At 47.3% G+C, this 21,649-nt stretch overlaps 1 protein-coding gene across 1 annotated transcript in view; it reads left to right on the top strand.

The window, feature by feature from the left end:
• LOC144596671 (glycogen phosphorylase, brain form) overlaps positions 1–21,649 on the top strand; it is a 65,966-nt gene that overhangs the window by 8,565 nt on the left and 35,752 nt on the right. The window contains exons 2-6 of the mRNA XM_078405312.1: positions 690–791; positions 9,866–9,944; positions 13,158–13,261; positions 13,972–14,103; positions 14,988–15,099. Of these exons, the coding sequence (XP_078261438.1) occupies positions 690–791; positions 9,866–9,944; positions 13,158–13,261; positions 13,972–14,103; positions 14,988–15,099 (529 nt within the window). The remainder of the gene's footprint in view (positions 1–689; positions 792–9,865; positions 9,945–13,157; positions 13,262–13,971; positions 14,104–14,987; positions 15,100–21,649) is intronic.

Raw genomic sequence — 21,649 nt, 5'->3', positions numbered from 1 at the left:
GCCTGATTACAGCTATAAGAAACTGTCACTGCATCTGGAAGTAGTTTAGTTTATTATTGTCACATGTACCGAGGTACAGTGAAAAGCTTTTGCCAACTTCTGCACCGCTGACTTTAAGTGAGAGGAGAGAAAAGGGAGTGGTCAGGGTGAGACTGGTCCTTGATTATGCTGGCAGCCTTGCCAAGGCAGTGTGAAGTGTAGATGGAGACTATGGAAGGATGACTGGTTTGTGTGGTGTTCTGGGCTCTGTCCACAACTCTGCAACTTCTAGCAGTCTTGGATGGATCTTCAGATGTAAATGTCCTGGATTTACATGCAGCTCCCAAGATTTGAGAGATAATTGCTGCTGGGAATGGAATAATCTAGGATGATTCTGGTCTTGTGCTGCTGTTCTGTGGTAACTCAGTTACTCTGTCAGGAAAATGGAGTGCCTTTAGCATTGAAGTTCTTTAAATCTTCAAGCATTCAACAACAGAAGTGGCCAGATAACCTGTTTGCTGTTTGTCCCCTTTCTTTGCATATGCTGACTGCCATGTTTCCCACATTGCGTTGGTGACCGCACTTCAATCATTCCTCAATTAATAGACTGCACTTTGAGGGGTCCTGAGATGATGAGGGAAGGGCTGGTGTTGCTGCTCCTGCTCCTGCTCCTGCCTGCTCTGTAATGATAAACTGCTTGTGTGTTGCAGCGGATATACTACCTGTCGCTGGAGTTCTACATGGGTCGGACCCTGCAGAATACGATGGTCAACCTGGGCCTGGAGAATGCCACTGATGAGGCCATATATCAGGTATGAAGCCCAGCAAACGTCAGTGCGCTTGACTGGATTAAAGTCTAAACCTATCATCTTAGGGCAGCACAGTGGCACAGCGGTAGAGTTGCTGCCTTACAGCGCCAGAGACCCGGGTTCGATCCTGACAATGGGTGCTGTCTGTACAAAGTTTTTACGTTCTCTCTGTGACTGCGTGGGTTTTCTCCAGGTGCTGCTGTTTCCTCCCACACTCCATAGACATACAGGTTTGAAGGTTAATTGGCTTCTTTAAATCGTCCCTGGTGTCCAGGATAGAAGTAGTGTACAGGTGATCACTGGTCGGCACGGACTTGGTGGGCCGTAGGGCCTGTTTCCACATTGTATCTCTAAACTAAACTAATTGGTTGTAATCTGCAGTCACATGGGCAACATTGGTCTTCCTGCCTTTGCGTTTCATTAGAGCTTCCAGTGTTATTGCTGTTTGTGTCCTTCAACATTTGTTTACACTGTGCCGTTTCCTGGCAGCAATGAATGGTCCACTTTAACCAAGGAAGGGTTTTATTGCTGCACCATATGTTCTTGGGAAGTTGTGTTGATTTATTCAACATCCAGAACATTGAGATTCAGCCCATCATTTCATTAGCCAAGGGCAGCCGCTCTAGCTGGTGGTTAAAAGCACCACATTCAGTTTAACCAATAATGGACATTACCAAGATGCCAAAATAAGCTGCACATAACGTAATGGTGAGAAAGTCACCAGTGTTTTTTATTGTGTAATTGTATCAGTAAGAAACACACACTACTTCCATCCCTGCCCACAGCATTGGATTTGAAAATCACCCAGATGTTCCCAACACTTGTTTTGCCCCCTCTTTCTTTCCTGTTCCCCACCCCAGTACACACCCATTTCTCCCACTATCGTGTCACTTTTTTCCCCCACGTCCCCTTCCACCCATATCCCTCCCTCTGGCTTTACATTTCAGTCTTCTACCTCTCTCCTTATCTGACACCCTTTTGTCTCCTTTTCACCTACACCCTTTCTCACTTACTCCACCAATCTGCCATTCATCTCCCCAGACTTTGTCCCACCCCACCTCTCTTTTCCAGCTTTCTCCCTCCTACTTCATCTCTCTGAAGAAGGGTCCCGACCCGAAACGGGGGCGGCACGGTGGCGCAGCGGTAGAGTTGCTGCCTTACAGCGAATGCAGCGCCGGAGACTCAGGTTCGATCCTGACTACGGGCGCCGTCTGTACGGAGTTTGTACGTTCTCCCCGTGACCCGCGTGGGTTTTCCCCAAGATCTTCGGTTTCCTCCCACACTCCAAAGACGTGCAGGTATGTAGGTTAATTGGCTGGGCAGATGTAAAAATTGTCCCTAGTGGGTGTAGGATAGTGTTAGTGTGGGGGGATCACTGGGCGGCGCGGACCCGGTGGGCCGAAGGGCCTGTTTCTGCGCTGTATCTCTAAAAAAAAAAAGAAACGTCATCTGTCCATCCCCCCCAATAGACACTGCCTGGCTGACTGAGTTCCTCCACCACTTGGTCAGGCATTTTGTGTTTTACCCGTATTTCAAGAGAGTCAAGAGTGTATTAACAAACAGAACAATAAAATTCTTACTTGCATTTGCCCTGAAAAATATCTCCCATTTAAGCAATTAACCAATTCAAAGCTGCCATGGAATTCTTTCAGGTTAGACATCCCAGATAAACTAAAGAAGAATTCTGGATATAGATAATGTGCAGATGGATTGATTGGTATTATGTTCAGCACAGACATCGTGGGCCAAGGGTCTGTTCTTGTCCTGTACTGTTCTATGCTCCATGTTAAGAATATCTCAATTTCCTCGATTCTGTGTTAAGTCTGATGTCCTGCAGTTGCTGACACTCCCACCCTTAAACTGTTCTCTCATGTACTCAGGATAAACGACACTCTTGTATTAAAACATCAAAGAGATAGCACAGATGCAATGGGCTGAATGGTTGCCTGAACTGGCACAGATTTTGCAGGAAAATGCAGCCAATACTGTGTGAAAGTGTTGGTAGCTCATCAAGATTAATAAAAGCTTAGAAGATTTGGAAGGATATCGGCCAAACATGAGCAAATGGGACTATATTAGATGGGGCACCTTGGTCAGCATGGACTAGTTGGGCTGAAGGGCCTGTTTCCATGCTCTGTGGCTCTAAGATTGTGCTAATACAGAAGCCCTGAATACGATGTCTGAACTTCGAGGAATACAAACAGAACAGTTTGACTTTTCTTTTGACAGATTTATCAGCCAGTTAAACCAAAGGATGTGGCTTGGCTATCTATCGAAGTTTGCTTTTGCAGTTTTGTGTGACCGAGCTTGTTCTGGCCCAATACTCTGCTCCCTGGGTCTTTCCATGGAGGTCTACATTTAGCAGCAATTTGACAGGACAGCATCTGCAAAGGGTGAACATGGATGGTTAGGTGGCAGCAGGAAGACATGCCGATCGATGTCTTATGTGAGGGCAAATAGCAAAGGACATAATGTTAAACATAGAGCATGGAACAGTACAGCAAATACTGGCCCACAATGTCCGTACCAAACATGAAGTTAAACTAATTTCCCCTGCTTGTACATGATCCATATCCCTCCATTCCCTGCATATCCATGTGCCTTTCTAAAACACTCTTAAACACCATGATCATATCTGCCTCCACCATTACCACCACCTGCAGGCTCCCACCACCCTCTCTGCCCGCAAAACCTGCCCCGCACATCTTTAAACTTTGCCCCTTTCGCCTTAAAGCTATGCTGTCAAGTGTTGGACATTTCTACTCTGGGAAATAGGTTCTGACTGTCTACCCTATCTAATCTCCTCGTATTATTAATTCTACGTATTTCCATCGAGTCTAATGAATGAATGAATACGTTTATTGGCCAAGTATGCAGATACAAGGAATGTGCCTTGGTGCTCTGCTCACAAATGACAAACATGGAGTAAACATGGACTCCAGGAGACCCCGGTGGCTGTGCCTATTGCAAACAGGTACACCCTCTTGGGAGCTGTCGGGGCAGAAGACGCTTCCAGTCCGAGCGGCGGACAGGTCGGTGGCTCTAATCCAGGCGAGGAGACCCGACCGGGGAGACCGAAGTCGGGAAGAGCCATAGTAGTGGGTGACTCCATTGTCTGAGATATGGACAGTAGATTCTGTGGAGGCAGACGGGACTTGAGGATGGTCTGTTGCTTCCCTGGTGCCAGAGTTCAAGACATCACAGACCGGCTTCAGAACATCCTAGCGAGGGAAGGCGATCAACCGGACGTAGTTGTGCACATGGGCACGAACGACGTCGGGAGGAAGAGGAAGGAGGTACTGCAACGTGAGTTTAGAGAGTTGGGAAGAATGAGAAGTAGGACGTCGAGGGTGGTTAACTCTGGATTGCTACCTGTACCTCGTGCTGGTGAGAGCAGGAACAGAGAGATCGGGGATATGAATGTATGGCTGAGGGGCTGGTGCAGGGAGCAGGGATTTAGATTTCTACACCACTGGGATCTCTTCTGGGGTAGGGGTGACCTGTACAAAAGGGACGGGTTACACCTTAACAGCAGGGGGACCAACATTCTGGCAGGCAGGTTTGCTAGTGCTACACGTGTGGGTTTAAACTAAGTAGGTGGGGGGAGGGGTTGACAAATTGGGAATATGAAGATGGAGTTAAAAGGGAAGCGAATACAGGAGAAATTGCAAAGGACTCTAGAATAAATGGGAAGGAAAGTTCTAGATGCGATAAGAGAGTAAGGTCAGGGCCAATGGTGACCGGTGTGAGAGGGGATGTAATGTAAGAAAATAACTGCAGATGCTGGTACAAATCAAAGGTATTTATTCACCAAATGCTGGAGTAACTCAGCAGGTCAGGCAGCATCTCAGGAGAGAAGGAATGGGTGACTTTTCGGGTCGAGACCCTTCTTCAGATTGATGTCAGGGGGCGGGACAAAGGAAGGATATAGGTGGAGACAGGAAGATAGAGGGAGAACTGGGAAGGGGGAGGGGAAGAGAGGGACAGAGGAACTATCTAAAGTTGGAGAAGTCAATGTTCATACCGCTGGGCTGCAACCCAGGCGAAATATAAGGTGCTGTTCCTCCAATTTCCGGTGGGCCTCACTATGGCACTGGAGGAGGCCCATGACAGCAAGGTCAGATTGGGAGTGGGAGGGGACGTTGAAGTGCTCAGCCATCGGGAGATCAGGTTGGTTTAGGCGGACTGAGCGAAGGTGTTGAGCGAAACAATTGCCGAGCCTGCATTTGGTTTCGCCGATGTAAAGAAGTTGACATCTAGAGCAACGGATGCAATAGATGAGGTTGGAGGAGGTGCAGGTGAACCTCTGTCTCACCTGGAAAGACTGTTTGGGTCCTTGGATGGATTTGAGGGGGGAGGTAAAGGGACAGGTGTTGCTTCTCCTGCGGTTGCAGGGGAAAGTGCCCGGGGATGGGGTGGTTTGGGTAGGAAGGGACGAATGGACCAGGGAGTTACGGAGGGAACGGTCTCTGCGGAACGCAGAAAGGGGAGGGGATGGGAAGATGTGGCCAGTGGTGGGGTCCCGTTGTAGGTGACGGAAATTTTGGTGGATGATATGTTGGATCCGCTGGCTGGTGGGGTGGAAGGTGAGAACGAGGGGGATTCTGTCCTTGTTACAAATGGGGGGAGGGGGAGCAAGAGCGGAGCTGCGGGATGTAGGAGAGACCCTAGTGAGAGCCTCATCTATAATGGAAGAAGGGAAGCCCCGTTTTCATAAGAATGAGGACATCTCTGATGCCCTAGTGTGAAACACCTCATCCTGGGCGCAGATGCGGCGTAGACGGAGGAATTGGGAGTAGGGGATAGACTTTTTGCAGGAGACCGGGTGGGAAGAAGTGTAGTCCAGATAGCTGTGCGAGTCAGTAGGTTTATAGTAGATGTCAGTCACTAGTCTGTCTCCTGTGATGGAGATGGTGATGTCCAGAAATGGGAGGGAGATGTCGGAGATAGTCCAAGTATATTTAAGGGCAGGATGGAAATTGGAAGTGAAGTGTATGACAATAGACAATAGGTGCAGTAGGAGGCCATTCGGCCCTTCGAGCCAGCACCACCATTCAATGTGATCATTCTCAATCAGTACCCCCGTTCCTGCCTTCTCCCCATACCCCCTGAAGTCAGTGAGTTCTGCATGGGTACAAGAGGTAGCACCAATGCAGTCGTCGATGTAGCGGAGGTAGAGTTCGGGGATGGGGCCAGTGTATGTCCGGAACAGGGATTGTTCGACGTACCGGTCAAAGAGGCAGACATAGCTAGGGCCCATGTGAGTGCCCATAGCTACGCCTCTGGTTTGGAGGAAGTGGGAGGAGTCAAAGGAGAAGTTGTTATGGGTAAGAACCAGCTCTGCTAGGCGGAGGAGAGTGTTAATAGATGGGGATTGGCTGAGTTAAAGTGTTGTATTTAAATGCGCGAAGTATAAAAAATAAAGTGGATGAGCTTGAGGCTCAGTTAGACATTGGCAAGTATGACGTTCTGGGAATTACAGAGACATGGCCTCAAGAAGACCAGGGCTGGGAACTGAATATTCAAGGGTACACAATGTATAGAAAAGACAGACAGTTGGGCAGAGGGGGTGGGGTTGCTCTGTTGGTAAGAAATGATATTCACTCTCTTGCAAGGGGTGACATAGAATCAGGAGATGTAGAATCAGTATGGATAGAAATGAGAAATTGTACGGGTAAAAAGACCCTAATGGGAGTTATCTATAGGCCCCCAAACAGTAGCCTCGACATAGGGTGCAAGTTGAATCAAGAGCTAAAATTGGCATGTCGAAAATGTAATGCTACGGTGGTTATGGGAGATTTCAACATGCAGGTAGACTGGGAAAATCAGGTTGGTACTGTACCCCAGGAAAGGGAGTTTGTGGAGTGCGTCCGAGATGGGTTCTTAGAACATCTTGTACTGGAGCCTACCAGGGAGAAGGCAATTCTGGATTTAGTGTTGAGTAATGAACCTGATTTGATAAGGGAACTCGAGGTAAAAGAGCCATTAGGAGGCAGTGATCATAATATGATAAGTTTTAATCTACAAATTGAGAGGGAGAAGGGAGTGTCATTATTACAGTATAGCAAAGGGGATTACAGAGGCATGAGGCAGGAGCTGGCCAGATTTGACTGGAAGGAGGCCCGAGCAGGGAAGATGTTGGAACAGCAATGGCAGGTATTCCTGGGAATAATGCAGAAGTTGCAGGATCAATTCATCCCAAAGAGGAGGAAAGATTCTAAGGGGGGTAAGAGGCACGCGTGGCTGACAAGGGAAGCCAAGGACAGCATAAAAATAAAAGAGAATAAGTATAAAATAGCAAAGAAGAGCGGGAAGCCAGAGGATTGGGACTCTTTTAAAGAGCAACAGAAGATAACTAAAAAGGCAATACGGGGAGAAAAGATGAGGTACGAGGATAAGCTAGCCAATAATATAAAGGAGGATAGTAAAAACTTCTTGAAGAAAAAAAAATAGTTTAGGCAAATGGGGTCCCTTGAAGACAGAAGTGGGGGAATTTATTACGGGGAACAAGGAAATGGCAGACGAGTTGAACCGGTACTTTGGATCTGTCTTCACTAAGGAAGATACAAACAATCTCCCAGATGTTCTAGTGGCCAGTGAGCCTAGGGTGACGGAGGAACTGAAGGAAATTCACATTAGGCAGGAAATGGTGTTGGGTAGACTGATGGGACTGAAGGCTGATAAGTCCCCAGGGCCTGATGATCTGCATCCCAGGGTACTTAAGGAGGTGACTTCAGAAAGCCTTCAACAAGGTCCCACATAGGAGATTAGTGGGCAAAATTAGAGCACATGGTATTGGGGGTAGGGTACTGACATGGATAGAAAATTGGTTGGCAGACAGAAAGCAAAGAGTGCGGATAAATGGGTCTCTTTCAGAATGGGAGGCAGTTACTAGTGGGGTACCGGAAGGCTCGGTGCTGGGACCGCAGCTATTTACAATATACATTAATGACTAGGATGAAGGGATTAAAAGTACCATTAGCAAATTTGCAGATGACACAAAGCTGGGGGGCAGTGTGAACTGTGAGGAAGATGCTATGAGGTTGCAGGGTGACTTGGACAGGTTGTGTGAGTGGGCGGATGCATGGCAGATGTAGTTTAATGTGGATAAGTGTGAGGTTATCCACTTTGGTGGTAAGAATAGGAAGGCAGATTATTATCTGAATGGTGTCAAGTTAGGAAAAGGAGACGTACAACGAGATCTGGGTGTCCTAGTGCATCAGTCACTGAAAGGAAGCATGCAGGTACAGCAGGCAGTGAAGAAAGCCAATGGAATGTTGGCCTTCATAACAAGAGGAGTTGAGTATAGGAGCAAAGAGGTCCTTCTACAGTTGTACAGGGCCCTAGTGAGACCTCACCTGGAGTACTGTGTGCAGTTTTGGTCTCCAAATTTGAGGAAGGATATTCTTGCTATTGAGGGCGTGCAGCGTAGGTTTACTAGGTTAATTCCCGGAAAGGCGGGACTGTCGTATGTTGATGGAACTGGAGCGACTAGGCTTATATGCACTGGAATTTAGAAGAATGAGAGGGGATCTTATTTAAACATATAAGATTATTAAGGGGTTGGACACGTTAGAGGCAGGAAATGTGTTCCCAATGTTGGGGGAGTCCAGAACCAGGGGCCACAGTTTACGAATAAGGGGTAGGCCATTTAGAACAGAGATGAGGAAAAACCTTTTCAGTCAGAGAGTTGTAAATCTGTGGAATTCTCTGCCTCAGAAGGCAGTGGAAGCCAGTTCTCTGAATGTTTTCAAGCGAGAGATAGATAGAGCTCTTAAGGATAGCGGAGTCAGGGGGTATGGGGAGAAGGCAGGAACGGGGTACCGATTGAGAATGATCAGCCATGATCACATTGAATGGTGGTGCTGGCTCGAAGGGCCGAATGGCTTACTCCTGCACCTATTGTCTATTATCTATTGACAATACAAACATACCGTTAACAATTAAGAATAAAGCATAAACACATCAAAACAATAAGGATACACCATTACGGTCTAAAGATGTGGATGAAAATAAACCAGATCAAAAAAGAGACTACAGACTTTGGTTATTGAGTAGAACTATCACTCATGGAAAAAAGCTGTTTTTATGTCCGGCTGTGGCTGCTTTGACAGTCCGGAGTCGCCTTCCAGAGGGAAGTGCTTCGAAGAGTTTGTGGCCAGGGTGAGAGGGGTCAGAGATGATCTTTCCCGCTCGCTTCCTGGCCCTTGCAGTGTACAGTTCATCAATGGGGGGAAGGTTGCAGCCAACAACCTTCTCAGCTGTGCAAACGATCCGTTGCAGCCTCCGGATGTTGTGCTTGGTGGCTGAGCCAAACCAGACCATGATGGAGAAGGTGAGGACGGACTCAATGATAGCAGTATAGAATTGGACCACCATTGCCTGTGGCAAATTGTGTTTCTTCAGTTGCCACAGGAAGTACATCCTCTGTTGGGCCTTTTTGACTGTGGAGTCGATGGTGGCCCCCCCCATTTAAGGTCCCTGGAAATGATGGTTCCAAGGAACTTAAATGACTCCACAGATGTGACTATGATGTTGTTGATGGTGAGTGGGGGGAGGGGAGGGGGATCTCTTCGAAAGTCTACTTTAGGATCTAATAATGGATCTAACTGCTCTGTGCTGTGAGCCAAAGCAGTAAACTATGTCGAAATTAGCAACTTTTTAGTTTAGTTTAGTATAGAGATACAGTGCGGAAACAGGCCCTTTGGCCCATCGAGTCCACATCGACCAGTGATCGCTGCACACTTGCACAGTCCTGCACACACTAGGAGCAACTTACAATTATACCAAACCAATTTACCTACAAACCTATACGTCTCTGGAATGTGGGGGGAAACCTGAGATCCTGGAGAACACCCACGCAGGTCACGGGAAGAACACACAAATTCTGTACAAGCAAGCGCCCGTGGTCAGGATCGAACCCGGGTCTCTGGCACTGTAAGGAAGCAACTCTCCTGTTGCGCCACCATGCCACACGCTACGGTGAACTTGGTGAAAAGAGAAAAGGAAGTTACTTTGTGGAATAGATTAAATCACTTAACCTTTCTCTTCCTCTTTTTCCTTCCTGTCTTGTGTAGCTGGGTTTAGATATTGAAGAGCTGGAGGAAATTGAAGAGGATGCTGGTCTGGGCAATGGAGGCCTTGGTCGGTTGGCAGGTACACCACAACTAGCATCTTAAAGGACCGCTGATGTCTATCTCCATCTGTCTTTTGCACGCTAATTGCACAATACTTTTTAATTACTTCGATCAATTATGTACGTGTTTGGCATCGATAGGGTTGACAATCAGAACCTTTCAGGGTGGAATTTCAAAGATTGCAGGGCATAGCTGTAATGTGAGAGGGGCATTTGGAGTATCGTGTGCAGTTCTGGCCGCTCGTTTACAAGAAGGATGTGGAGGCTTTGGAGGGAGTGCTGAGGATGTCTGCCTGGATTAGAGGGCATTAGCGAAAACATGAGTTTGGACAAACTTGGATTGCTTTTCTGCCAGAGGAAGCTATAGAAGCGGATGCAATTACAACCTTTAAAAAATATTTGGACAGAAATATGGATAGGAAGCATTTCGAGGATTGTGGGCCAAATATAGGCTGGTTGGCTTAGATCCCTACCTGTTTGGCATGGACGAAGTGGGCCGAAGGGCCTGTCTCTGTAGTGTACAGCTCAGTGGCACTACTGGGACCAGCAATCTAGACCACAGTTTGAAGCAAGAAGGGTTTTTCTAGACACGGAAAGCGTTTCATTCCATGAGCGAATGCTAGAGCACAGGACCATTCAAAGTGTCAGAGAAGGGTTCATGGAGGCTGTGGGGACTTCATGTCTGTGCAGAGTCACATGCAACATGCACACCTAGTAAACTGCGCACCCCACCCAGCTCCAGGAAGTCCCTCACCTCCCCCCTTCCACTCAATCCACCTCGGAATCTCCGGGGTTGAGCGGCAACAAGGCATCTTTAGACTTTACTTTAGACTTTAGAGAAACAAGCCTTTGGCCCACTGAGTCCCCGCCGACCAGCGATCAACCCACACACTAACACTATTCTCCCTGTGACCGCGTGGGTTTCCACCGGGTGCTCCGGTTTCCTCCCACACTCCAAAGAGGGACAATTTACCATTTTACCTAAGCCAATTAACCCCTTTGGAGTGTGGGAGGAAACCGGAGCACCCGGGGAAAACCCACGCGGTCACAGGGAGAATGTACAAACCCCATACAGACAGCACCCGGAGTCAGGATCCAACCTGGGTTTCTGGTGCTGTAAAGCTGTAAATCTACCGCTACGCCATTGTGCCGCCCACAAGGGATGCCCTGAGAACTAACAGGAGGAAACCAACAGCCATGAACCTTCCCCTCTCCCCTCTTCCACACGCAAACTGGAGGAATGACTCCTCGTCTGCTGCTTGGGTAACTTACACTCAACGGTATGAACGTTGAATTCTCCAATTTTAGGAAACTAACCTACAAATGTATACCCACCCCCCACCCTTCTCTCCCCTCCCTCTGTGCCTTACCTACACTCGCACCCATGTTACTAACCCACCCACCCCCCCCTCCACCTACATTCCTCCATCTAGCTTCACAACTCTTCAATCCTTTTGTCTCACATCTTTGGTTCTTTCATCTCTAGCATTTGTCCAACCATCTGTCCATTAAAAAGCCTCCACAGGTATCCAGTTATTGCCTGCCAGACTTTGTCCTGCCTCTCCTCTCTTTGAGTCCCCCCCCCCCCCCCCCCCCCCCAACCACAATCAGTCTGAAGAAGCATCCTGGCCTGCATTGTCACTCATCCACGTTCTCCAAAGGTGCTGCCTGTCCCGCCGAGTTACTCCAGAACTGTGTCATTTTTACGTATCCGGCCATAAACACCAATGTTTATTAGTTAGTTAATCGGTTTGCTTCAATGATCATGGCTGTGGAGAAATCATTAGCCAGATCATTGGGGAGAACTTAATTGCCCTGATTCAAATGGTGCAAGGGATTTTTTTTAATGTCCTCCTGAGAAAGTTGATGAGGCTTTCATTTAAATACCGCTAAAGATGGCATCATTAACACTGCAGCATTAACTTTGTCCTGGGATTGAGTTCCAGGTGGGTCCAGAACTGAACCCTTGCTTTTCTGCCCCCAGTGCTAAACTCTGGGCTACAGTTGATGCCTGAAGTTCACTTTGGGCGGCACAGTGGCACAGCGGTAGAGTTGCTGCCTCACAGCGCCAGAGACCCGGCTTCGGTCCCGACCTCGGGTGCTGTCTGTGCGGAGTTTGCACGTTCTCCCCATGACTGCATGGGGAGACTTGGTCTGATTTCCCCCTACATCCAAAAGACATGTAGGTGGTAGGTTAATTGGCTTCTGTAAATTGCCCCTGGTGTGTAGGGAGTGAGAAAGTGGGATAACGTGGAACTAGTGTGAAGCAGGTAATCGATGGTCGGCGTGGACTTGGTGGGCCAAAAGGCATGTGTCTATGGTGTATCTCTAAAACTAAACTAAACTCAAGTTAAACTTTTGCTAACCTGGATGTCCTGAAGTGTCACTCATCCATGTTCTGCAGAGATGCTGCTTGACCCGCTGAGTTACTCCAGCACTTTGTGTCATTCTCTGGTGAACCACTTACTGGTTTCATTGGTGTATATTTATCAGTTCCTTAGTCAACATTGACTTAACATTTACAAGGGCTAAAAAGATATTCTGACATCATTTTTTAAAATAAGTATTTTTTGAGAAGATTTCATCGTGTTCAGCACAGACATTGTGGGTCGAAGGGCCCGTTCTGGTGCTGTACTGGTCTATGTTCAATGTTTTAAGTCCTGCTTGACTTTAAAACCTTTTGGAAGTTCCTTAAATAGGCACCATCATTCATACTGGGTTTTGGCACCGATCATTTTTTTTGGTTCAGACAAAAGGACACAAGATCTCATCTTCTGCTGGGTGGAAATTGCTCTTGAAATTCCTCAAGCTTTTCTCCTAGGTCATATATTCATATGAAACTAGCACTTAGGAGAAAATACAAATGAACTCTCCTCTAATTTATCCACCTAGGTGAAGTGAATATACTACCAAAGCATTGCTGTCTCTCTGCTAACTGTCATTAGAGTCACACAGCTTGGTTCAACTCGTCCAAGATGCCCCATCTACACTAGTCCCACCTGCCTGCGTTTGGCCCAGATCCCTCTAAACCTTTCCTATCCATGTACCTATGTTTTTATTCAAGTAGGGATGAGACAACTTTCTCAACAACCTCCTCTGGCAGCTTGTTCTGTATACTCACCACCCACTGGATGAAAACATTGCCCCTCAGGTTCCTGTTGCATCTTTCCCCTCTCGCGTTAAACCCATATTTGTACTTGTACAACTGTATTAATTTATAGCTTTTATTCCAGCTTGTTTCCTTGATTCACTCGCCACGCTGGGATTGGCAGCCTATGGCTACGGCATTCGCTATGAGTTTGGTATCTTCAATCAAAAGATTCATAATGGCTGGCAGGTGAGTTTTCCAGAATTAATATCCGATGATAATGAACAAATCCAAATGCATCTGTTATTATTGTTATAGAGACATATAGCATTACTGTGCAGCTCTGTGGTTCCAGTAGCACCCAGATGTTGACCCATATATGATGCCTACTAGTCTCTATGGTGCCTGAACCTTTAGAATGGAGATGAGGAGGAATTTCTTTGGCCAGAGAATGGTGAATCTGTGGAATTCATTGCCACAGGCGGCTGTGGAGGCCAAGTCATTGGGCATTTAATTAGTAAGGGTGTCAGGGGTTATGGGGAGACGGCAGGAAAATGGGTTTGAGAGGGAAAAATAGATCTGCCATGATTGAATGGCAGAGTAGATTTGATGGGCCGAATGGCCTAATTCTGCTCCTATAACTTATGAACTTATTTTGAAAGCGGAGATTGACAGGTTCTTGATTAGCAAGGGTGTCAAAGGTTATGGAAAGAAGGCAGGAGTATGGAGTTGAGAGGGAAAGGTAGATCAGCCATGGTTGAATGGCGGAATAGACTCGATGGGCCAAATGGCCTAATTCTGCTCCTATGACTTAGGCACCGCCTTATCCCCTGTGTGCACCCTTGCCTGAGATTGGCCGTTAAGATCATATTTCATATGTTCTCTTTGGTGCAGCGATTTAATTTGTGTATGTATCATATAACTTCTCAGATAACCTCTCTTTGTTTGTTGCTCCCCAGGTGGAGGAAGCTGATGACTGGCTGCGCTATGGTAATCCGTGGGAGAAAGCCCGTCCCGAATACATGCTCCCCGTTCACTTCTACGGCCGTGTGGAGGGTGGCCCCGACAGTGCGAGATGGGTCGATACTCAGGTACGTACGTACTGCATGCTGGGAGCCTCGGGAAGCTGTGTACCCTGAGAAGATGACACGAGGGGAATCATCTACTGCCCCTCTTAACGCCTTCCCAGATTTATGCCTTATGATTTATGTCTTTCCGCTGACGGGTTAGCACGCAACAAAAGCTTATCACTGCACCTCGGTCGGTACACATGACAATAATAATCTAAACTAAACTAAGCTAAGCAATTGCAGGGAAACTTCCAGATCACCATTCCTGAAGTGAACAGAAAATGAGAACATAGACAGCCAGAACCTTTAGCCCAGGATGGAGAGGAGGACTAGAGGACATAGCTCTTGGGTGAGAACGGCCAAGAGTGGTGGGTTTATGGAATGAGCTGCAAGAGGAGATAGTTCAGGCAAGTTCTTTAACAACATTTACTTGGACTGGTGCATGGGTGGGAAACATAAACCCCCAGTGAATAAAAAAAAAAAAAGAGGTAAAACACCACGAACTGGAAGAACTCAGCGGTTCGGGTAGCAGCAGTCGAGGAAATGGAGAGACGATGTTTCAGGGTCGGGACCCTTCTTCAGAATCGACCTGAAACGTCGCCTGTCCATTCCACTCCTCCAATGCTGCCTGACCCACTGAGTTCCTCCTGCTCTCGGTGTTTCACTCAAGATTCCAGCATCTGCAGTTCCTTGCACTTCCTCTCACATCCCAAAGACTTGCAGGTTTGTAGGTTAATTGGCCTCAATAAATTGTTCCTTGAGTGTAGGATTGAACTAGTGTACGGGCGATTGCCGGTCAGCATGGACTCGGTGGGCCGAAGGGCCTGTTTCCACGCTGTATCTCTAAACTAAGTATGTTGTGCCTGCCGATGTGACAAATGACTGCGTTGTATTGTTGGCCACAGGTTGTCCTGGCCATGCCCTACGACACTCCAGTGCCGGGATTCAAGAACAACACTGTCAACACCATGAGGCTGTGGTCTGCAAAGGCTCCCAACGACTTCAATCTGAAGGACTGTAAGTCACTCGGAAACTTTTCTCAGGAGTTGTGAAAATCCTGATTGTGGTATCCTGATGCATGTTATACAAATGTGTCATTTATTTAGTAGTTCTTATTCAAAAGGGTGTCTCTGCACATAGTAAGGTTAGGTTTAGGTTTATTGTTGTCATGCAGCTCATACAACGTACAGTGACATGCTTTCTTTTGCAAGCTGTCCAAACAGATCAGCTGATATTAGATATAAATACAATCAATTCAAACTCAAGTACGACAGGTCGAGCTAAGGGTGCAGGAAGGAACTGTAAATGCTGGTTTACACTGATGATAGACATCAAAATGCTGGAGTAACTCAGCGGGTCCGGCAAATTCTCTGGAGAAAAGGAACAGGAGACATTTCAGGTCGAGACCTGATTTCAGAACAAAGCAAAAGCATTGGGGAAAATACAGAGTGCAGAATATAGTGCTCAGCAAAGTAGCGCATCAGTTCCAGAGATTAGGTCCAGTGTCCGCAATGGGGTAGAGGTAAATTGGACTGTACCCGAGCTAACGGAAGGACAGTTCAGAAGCCTGGTAACGGAGGGGAAGAAACTGTTCCTGTGTGTGATGGTGTGCGTTTAAGCTCTGTACCGTTTGTTCCAGTTTAGTGTTATTCGGCTGCTGGTGTGCTGTTCCTTTGTCCCAGCTGTAAACCTCCATCGTAGGCTGTACAGTGAGGAAAGATGTGTGCTGTGGGGAACGGTGACTAGGCCTGTTCTCAAGTGTTGCCAGCCAGTGCAGAGACAATAGCAGCTGCTGATGTCTTGCCTGTTTGCTCATTTGTATTCTGGCCACAAAAGCAACCGGAGAAGAAAGCCTCGGTTCCTCTCCTCCTCTGCTTCTGCTTGGGTCATCTGGCATTTGGCCACGGAGAGACTTGGGAAGGAGTCGGCTGTCTTTTTATTCTATTTGAGCACGAGAGTGAAGCTGGTCCTTTGATAAAGTGTTTATTTCCACTGCTCATTTGTAATTCTGGAAATGTAGCTTTGAAGTCACCGCAGCATTGGCCTGGAATATTTCTCTGTGTCCAAACCTATTTCGTCAGCAATTTCAATACATGGTTTAATAAGACTGTGAATCTTTGAAACACAAAATGCTGAACTGTTGATATAAACTGTTGGCTCTCTTTGCACAGATGCAGCCTGGCCTGTAGAAAGTTCCCACCAATTTGTTTTAATTTCAGATTTCCAGGATATACAGCTTTTAATTTCAATTACTGTGCAATCGTGTCATTGACTGTAATGTATAAATAACAAAGTGCTCGAGGAACTCAGCGGGTCAGGCAGCAACTGGTGGAGGGAATGAAATTTTGGTGGTAGGGGGATGGGAAGGGGAAAGGGACAAATGGGTGCAAATTGAGGTGGGGCGCAGGGGAGAAAGGCAGGGGGTGTTTGGGGCAGAGAAAAGGGGGAGTTGTGTGCAATAAACATGTAATAAAAGGGAACTGCAGTAAACATGTAATAAAAAGGAACTACTTCTGGTTTACACCAAAAGTAGACACAAAATGCTGGAGCAATTCAGCTGGTCATGCAGCATCCCTGGAGAAAATAGATATGCAACGTTTCGAGTCGGGACCCTTCATCAGACTGATTGTAGTAGAAGGGGAAAGGGGGAGTGCAGGAAACAAGAATAAATCGGGGCAGGCAACAAATGACCTTAGGCAAGGAGGTTCCTTGATAGGCCGATTGTTGACTCGTGAGCCCAAGAGGGATACGTCATTGTGAACTGTGGTTGTTTGTAGGCTAGTTATCAGGAATTGGAGAATTCGATGTCCATACCGTTAGGCTAGTTCATGAACTGGCCAATGGATTGTCTTGAAAGGCTACACATAGAGCATTTATCAAAAAGACATTTGCACACAAGACGAAGATCCAGGATTAGATGACCATATGCAGGGAATGGAGGGAAATGGATGTACCTACAGGCATCATGTTCGGCACAGACATTGTGGGCCGAATGGCCTGCTCTTGTACTGTACTGTTGTCTGTTGTATGTTCCTGTGCATGTGATACTTGTGTTGTCCTGTGTACTGATGACACCGTAAGAAATTATTGTTTTTGTTATTGTCGCGTGTACTGAGATACAGTGTAAAACTTGTGTGCTATCCAGTTAAATCAAGCTATATGTGAGTACAATCAAGCCATATACAAGTACAACTGGTAGTGCAAAGAGAAAAATACCACAATGCAGAATATAGTGTTACACAGAAAAAGTGCAAGGTCAGCAATTGGGTGGGTTTGAAGATCAGGACTAAACCGTAGCTTATGGAAGGAGGATTCAATAGTCTGATAACAGCGGGGATGAGGTTGTTCCTGAATCTGGTGCATTTGCATTATTTCCATATTCAATCATTTACCGGTTGTAAGATTGTTGGTGGTGGGTGTGTGGAGTGGGCAGGGGCCTAATAAAATAAACTTGTGTGTCTTCCATTCGGTGGGGTGGACCATATGCCTTCGTCACGGCCCTATCTACTTATGTCGCCACTTTCAGAATGAACTGCAGATTTACTTTAGACTTTTAGACTTTAGAGATACAGCGGGGAAACAGGCCCTTCAGCCCATCGAGTCCACGGCGACCAATGATCACCCCATACACTAGCACTATCCTACACACCTGGGACAATTTACAATTTGGATAAAGTCAATTAACCTACAAACCTGTACATTTTTGGAGTGTCGGAGGAAACCAGAGCACCCGGAGGAAACTCACACGGTCACAGGGAGAACATACAAAATCCTCACGGGGAGAATGTGCAAACTGCAGATATGGACAAGGATGTGCAGCGCTTGCTGTAGGTTAAACATGTTGTTATAGAAATTGGACAGTTTATGCAGACTGGTGATACTATCGAACACCTGATGGATGAGGTTAGGATCCAGTAAAGGCCCTGGCAAGGATCATGCCAAACAATCGTAACTCTTTGAAACATCATCTCTCTTTATCTAAAAAAGGAGCTATTTGTCAAGACCTGTGTGAATTAGGTGAGGCAATCTCTGTGTGGATGCCAGGAGAAGCATTGCATAAACTTTTGAGGCAACTGGTATGTGCAAGAAAGACTAGGCTGGCTCAATAGATTGCAGCAACAGTCAAGTGTAAAGGGGAAGCTAGGAGATGGCTAGGGGATGTAGTAAGTACTGGCTAATGATCCGTAGTAGTGTGGAGTCTGTCATCAGAGGGTAGTGTGGAGACCTGCATCAGAGGGCAGTAGTGTGGTCTTGCATCAGAGGGTAGTAGTGTGGAGACCTGCATCAGACGGTAGTAGTGTGGTCTTGCATCAGAGAGGAGTCGTGTGGAGATCTGCATCAGATGGTCGTAGAGTGGAGAGTTACATCAGAGAGTAGTAGTGTGGAGACCTGCATCAGACAGTAGTAGTGTGGTCTTGCATCAGAGAGGAGTCGTGTGGAGACCTGCATCAGAGGGCAGTCGTGTGGAGACCTGCATCAGACGGTAGTAGTGTGGTCTTGCATCAGAGAGGAGTCGTGTGGAGACCTGCATCAGAGGGTAGTAGAGTGGAGAGTTGCATCAGACGGTAGTAGTGTGGAGGCATAAACAATAGATGCAGGAGTAGGCCACTCGGCCCTTCGAGCCAGCACTGCCATTCAATGTGATCATGGCTGATCATTCACAATCAGTACCCCGTTCCTGCCTTCTCCTTGTCTTTACTTTTATTTATAATGAATGATCTCTTACTATCCACGTTGCTGCTGTAACACTGTAAATTTTCCCGGTGTGGGACGAATAAAGGAATATATTATTATATTATCCCCATGTCCCTTGACTCCGCTATCTTTAAGAGCTCTATCTAACTCGCTCTTGAAAGCATCCAGAGAATTGGCCTCTACACCCTTCTGAGGCAGTAAATTCCACAGATTCACAACTCTGAGTGAAAAAGTTTTTCCTTATCTCCGTTCTAAATGGCCTACCCCTTATTTGTAAACTGTGGCCTTCTTTACTACCCTATCTAAAAATAGATAGGGTAGTAAAAAAGGGCATATGGTATGCTTTCCTTCACTGGACTTGCATCAGAGGGTAGTAGTGTGGAAACCTGCATCAGAGGGGTTGGCAGTGACTGTTCCCTAGTCTGGATAAAAGTTACAACTTTCACTCAGAGGGTGGTTGGTATATGAACCATGGAGGGGGTAGTTGAGGCAGGTACAACATTTAAAAGAGACTTGGACAGGTACTTGGGTAGGAAGGGTTTAGAGGGATATGGGGGCAAACAGAGGCAGGTAGGACATATTTAAATGCCAAATATCCTTTGCTATGTTGCATGAATAATGTTTCTCCAGTCAGTCACAACTGCATCATGAGATTATTGTGGAAGGTTGATAACTTTGGTGCCGTGTAACATGAACTCTCGGATTTGTTATATTTTGTGTACTGACGTCCCTTGGCCCATGACTGAATGCACGAGGTTGAAGAGTCCATGTCAGAGAGGGATTCCCCAGCACGGATGAGCCAAGCCAACAAGAAAAAGATTACTTGCATTTACGGATTATCTTCAACCCCCCCCCCTTCCCCCCCCCCTTCCCCCTTCCCCCCTTCCCCCTTCCCCCTCCCCCCCCTTCCCCTCCCCCCCTCCCCCCCTTCCCCTCCCCCCTTCCCTCCCCCTTCCCTCCCCCCCTTCCCCTCCCCCCCTTCCCCTCCCCCCCTTCCCCTCCCCCTTCCCCTCCCCCCTTCCCCTCCCCCCTTCCCCTCCCCCCTTCCCCTTCCCCTCCCCCTTCCCTCCCCCCCTTCCCCCTCCCCCCCTTCCCCTTCCCCCTCCCCCCCTTCCCCTTCCCCCTCCCCCCCTTCCCCTTCCCCCCCCCTTCCCCTTCCCCCTCCCCCCCCTTCCCCTTCCCCCTCCCCCCCCTTCCCCTTTCCCCTCCCCCCCTTCCCCCTCCCCCCTTCCCCCTCCCCCTCTTCCCCCTCCCCCTCTTCCCCCTCCCCCTTCCCCTTCCCCCTCCCCTTCCCCCCTTCCCTCCCCCTTCCCCTTCCCCTTCCCCTCCCCCCTGTTGCCTTCTGAACCAGAGGTGCTCAGAACCAGCAATGAACATGAGTTTAGTCAAGAAGTAATTGGTATCATTAAAAGTGATGATTACAGCAGGTTAATGGAGTTTAATGTAGATAAGTGCAAGGTGTTGCATATTGGGGAGCCAAACCAGGGCAGGATCTACACAGTGAATGGCAGGGCTTTGGGGAGTGTTGTGGAGCAGAGGGACATATCCAACTGAGTGTTTACGAGAATGTTGCCAGGACTTGAGGCCCTGGGCTATAGGGAGAGGTTCAGCAAGCTAGGCCATATTTATCAATGGCGATAAATATTGAATTCCTTGGAGTGCAGGAAGCTGAGCTGAAATCTTATAGAGGTGTACAAATGATCCATGGGAACATCTCCATCCAAGACCGCAAGAAATTGCAGCGAATTGTGGACGCAGCCCAGACCATCACACAAACCAACCTCCCTTCCATTGACTCCATTTATGCCTCGCACTGCCTCGGCAAGGCCAGCAACATAATCAAGGACGAGTTGCACCCTGACCATTCCCTCTTCTCCCCTCTCCCATTGGGCAAAAGGTATAGAAGTGTGAAAACGCACACCTCCAGATTCAGGGACAGTTTCTTCCCAGCTGTTATCAGACAACGGAATCATCCTACCACAACTAGAGAACAGTCCTGAACTACTATCTACCTCATTGGTGACCCTCGGACGATCTTTGATCGGACTTCACTGGCTTTACCTTGCACTAAACATTATTCCCTTATCATGTATCTTGTAAATTTTACTGTAAATGGCGTGATTGACGTATTGTCTTTCTGTTGACTAGATAGCAGCCAACAAAAGATTTTCACTGTACCTCCCGGTATTTGTGACAATAAACTAAACTGAAACTGAACTGAGCTGAAAGTGTTTCCCCCCCACTGGCTGCCGCCTCTTGCTGGGAGCAGCAGACCCAACAGAGAGTTGTTTGCAGAGTTGAGATTGTGACTATTGCAGACTCCAGAGCAGATTGTACTTCACAAAACAAACGGATGGTTGATGATTGTTGGCTTGGGGCCACTCAACCTTACTCAAACAGTCAGTCTAAACAAATTCTAATCCTGTTACACCATCCTGGTTTGCTGAGGGCAGATTCCATGCCTGGCTGTGTGCTGACTCATGCTCCCTTGTCCATTGTCACAAGAATGAGACTCTGTTTATGCTGGAAATCAAATCCAGTTTTCAAGCCTTAGATTCCTGACTGGCAGATTTGGTGGAATGTGGCCTCTGGGGGATGAGGTCTCTTTAAAAAAAATTGGATTGATTGGAAGATACAACGTAGAAATAAACCCTTTGGCCCACTGTGTCCACACCAACCATTGATCACCTGTTCACACTAGTTCTATGTTGACCCATTTACTCATCCACTCCCTTCACACTAGGGGCAATTTACAAAAACAAATTAACCTAAAAACCTGCATGTCTTTGGGAAGAGGGAGAATCACCTGATTAGTAAGGGTGTCAGGGGTTATGGGGAGAAGGCAGGAGAATAGGGTTAGGATGGAGAGATA

The sequence above is a fragment of the Rhinoraja longicauda genome, chromosome 9 (assembly GCF_053455715.1).
Source record: "Rhinoraja longicauda isolate Sanriku21f chromosome 9, sRhiLon1.1, whole genome shotgun sequence".
Classification (NCBI taxonomy): domain Eukaryota; kingdom Metazoa; phylum Chordata; class Chondrichthyes; order Rajiformes; family Arhynchobatidae; genus Rhinoraja; species Rhinoraja longicauda.
This window is presented reverse-complemented; position numbering and strand designations above follow the sequence as displayed.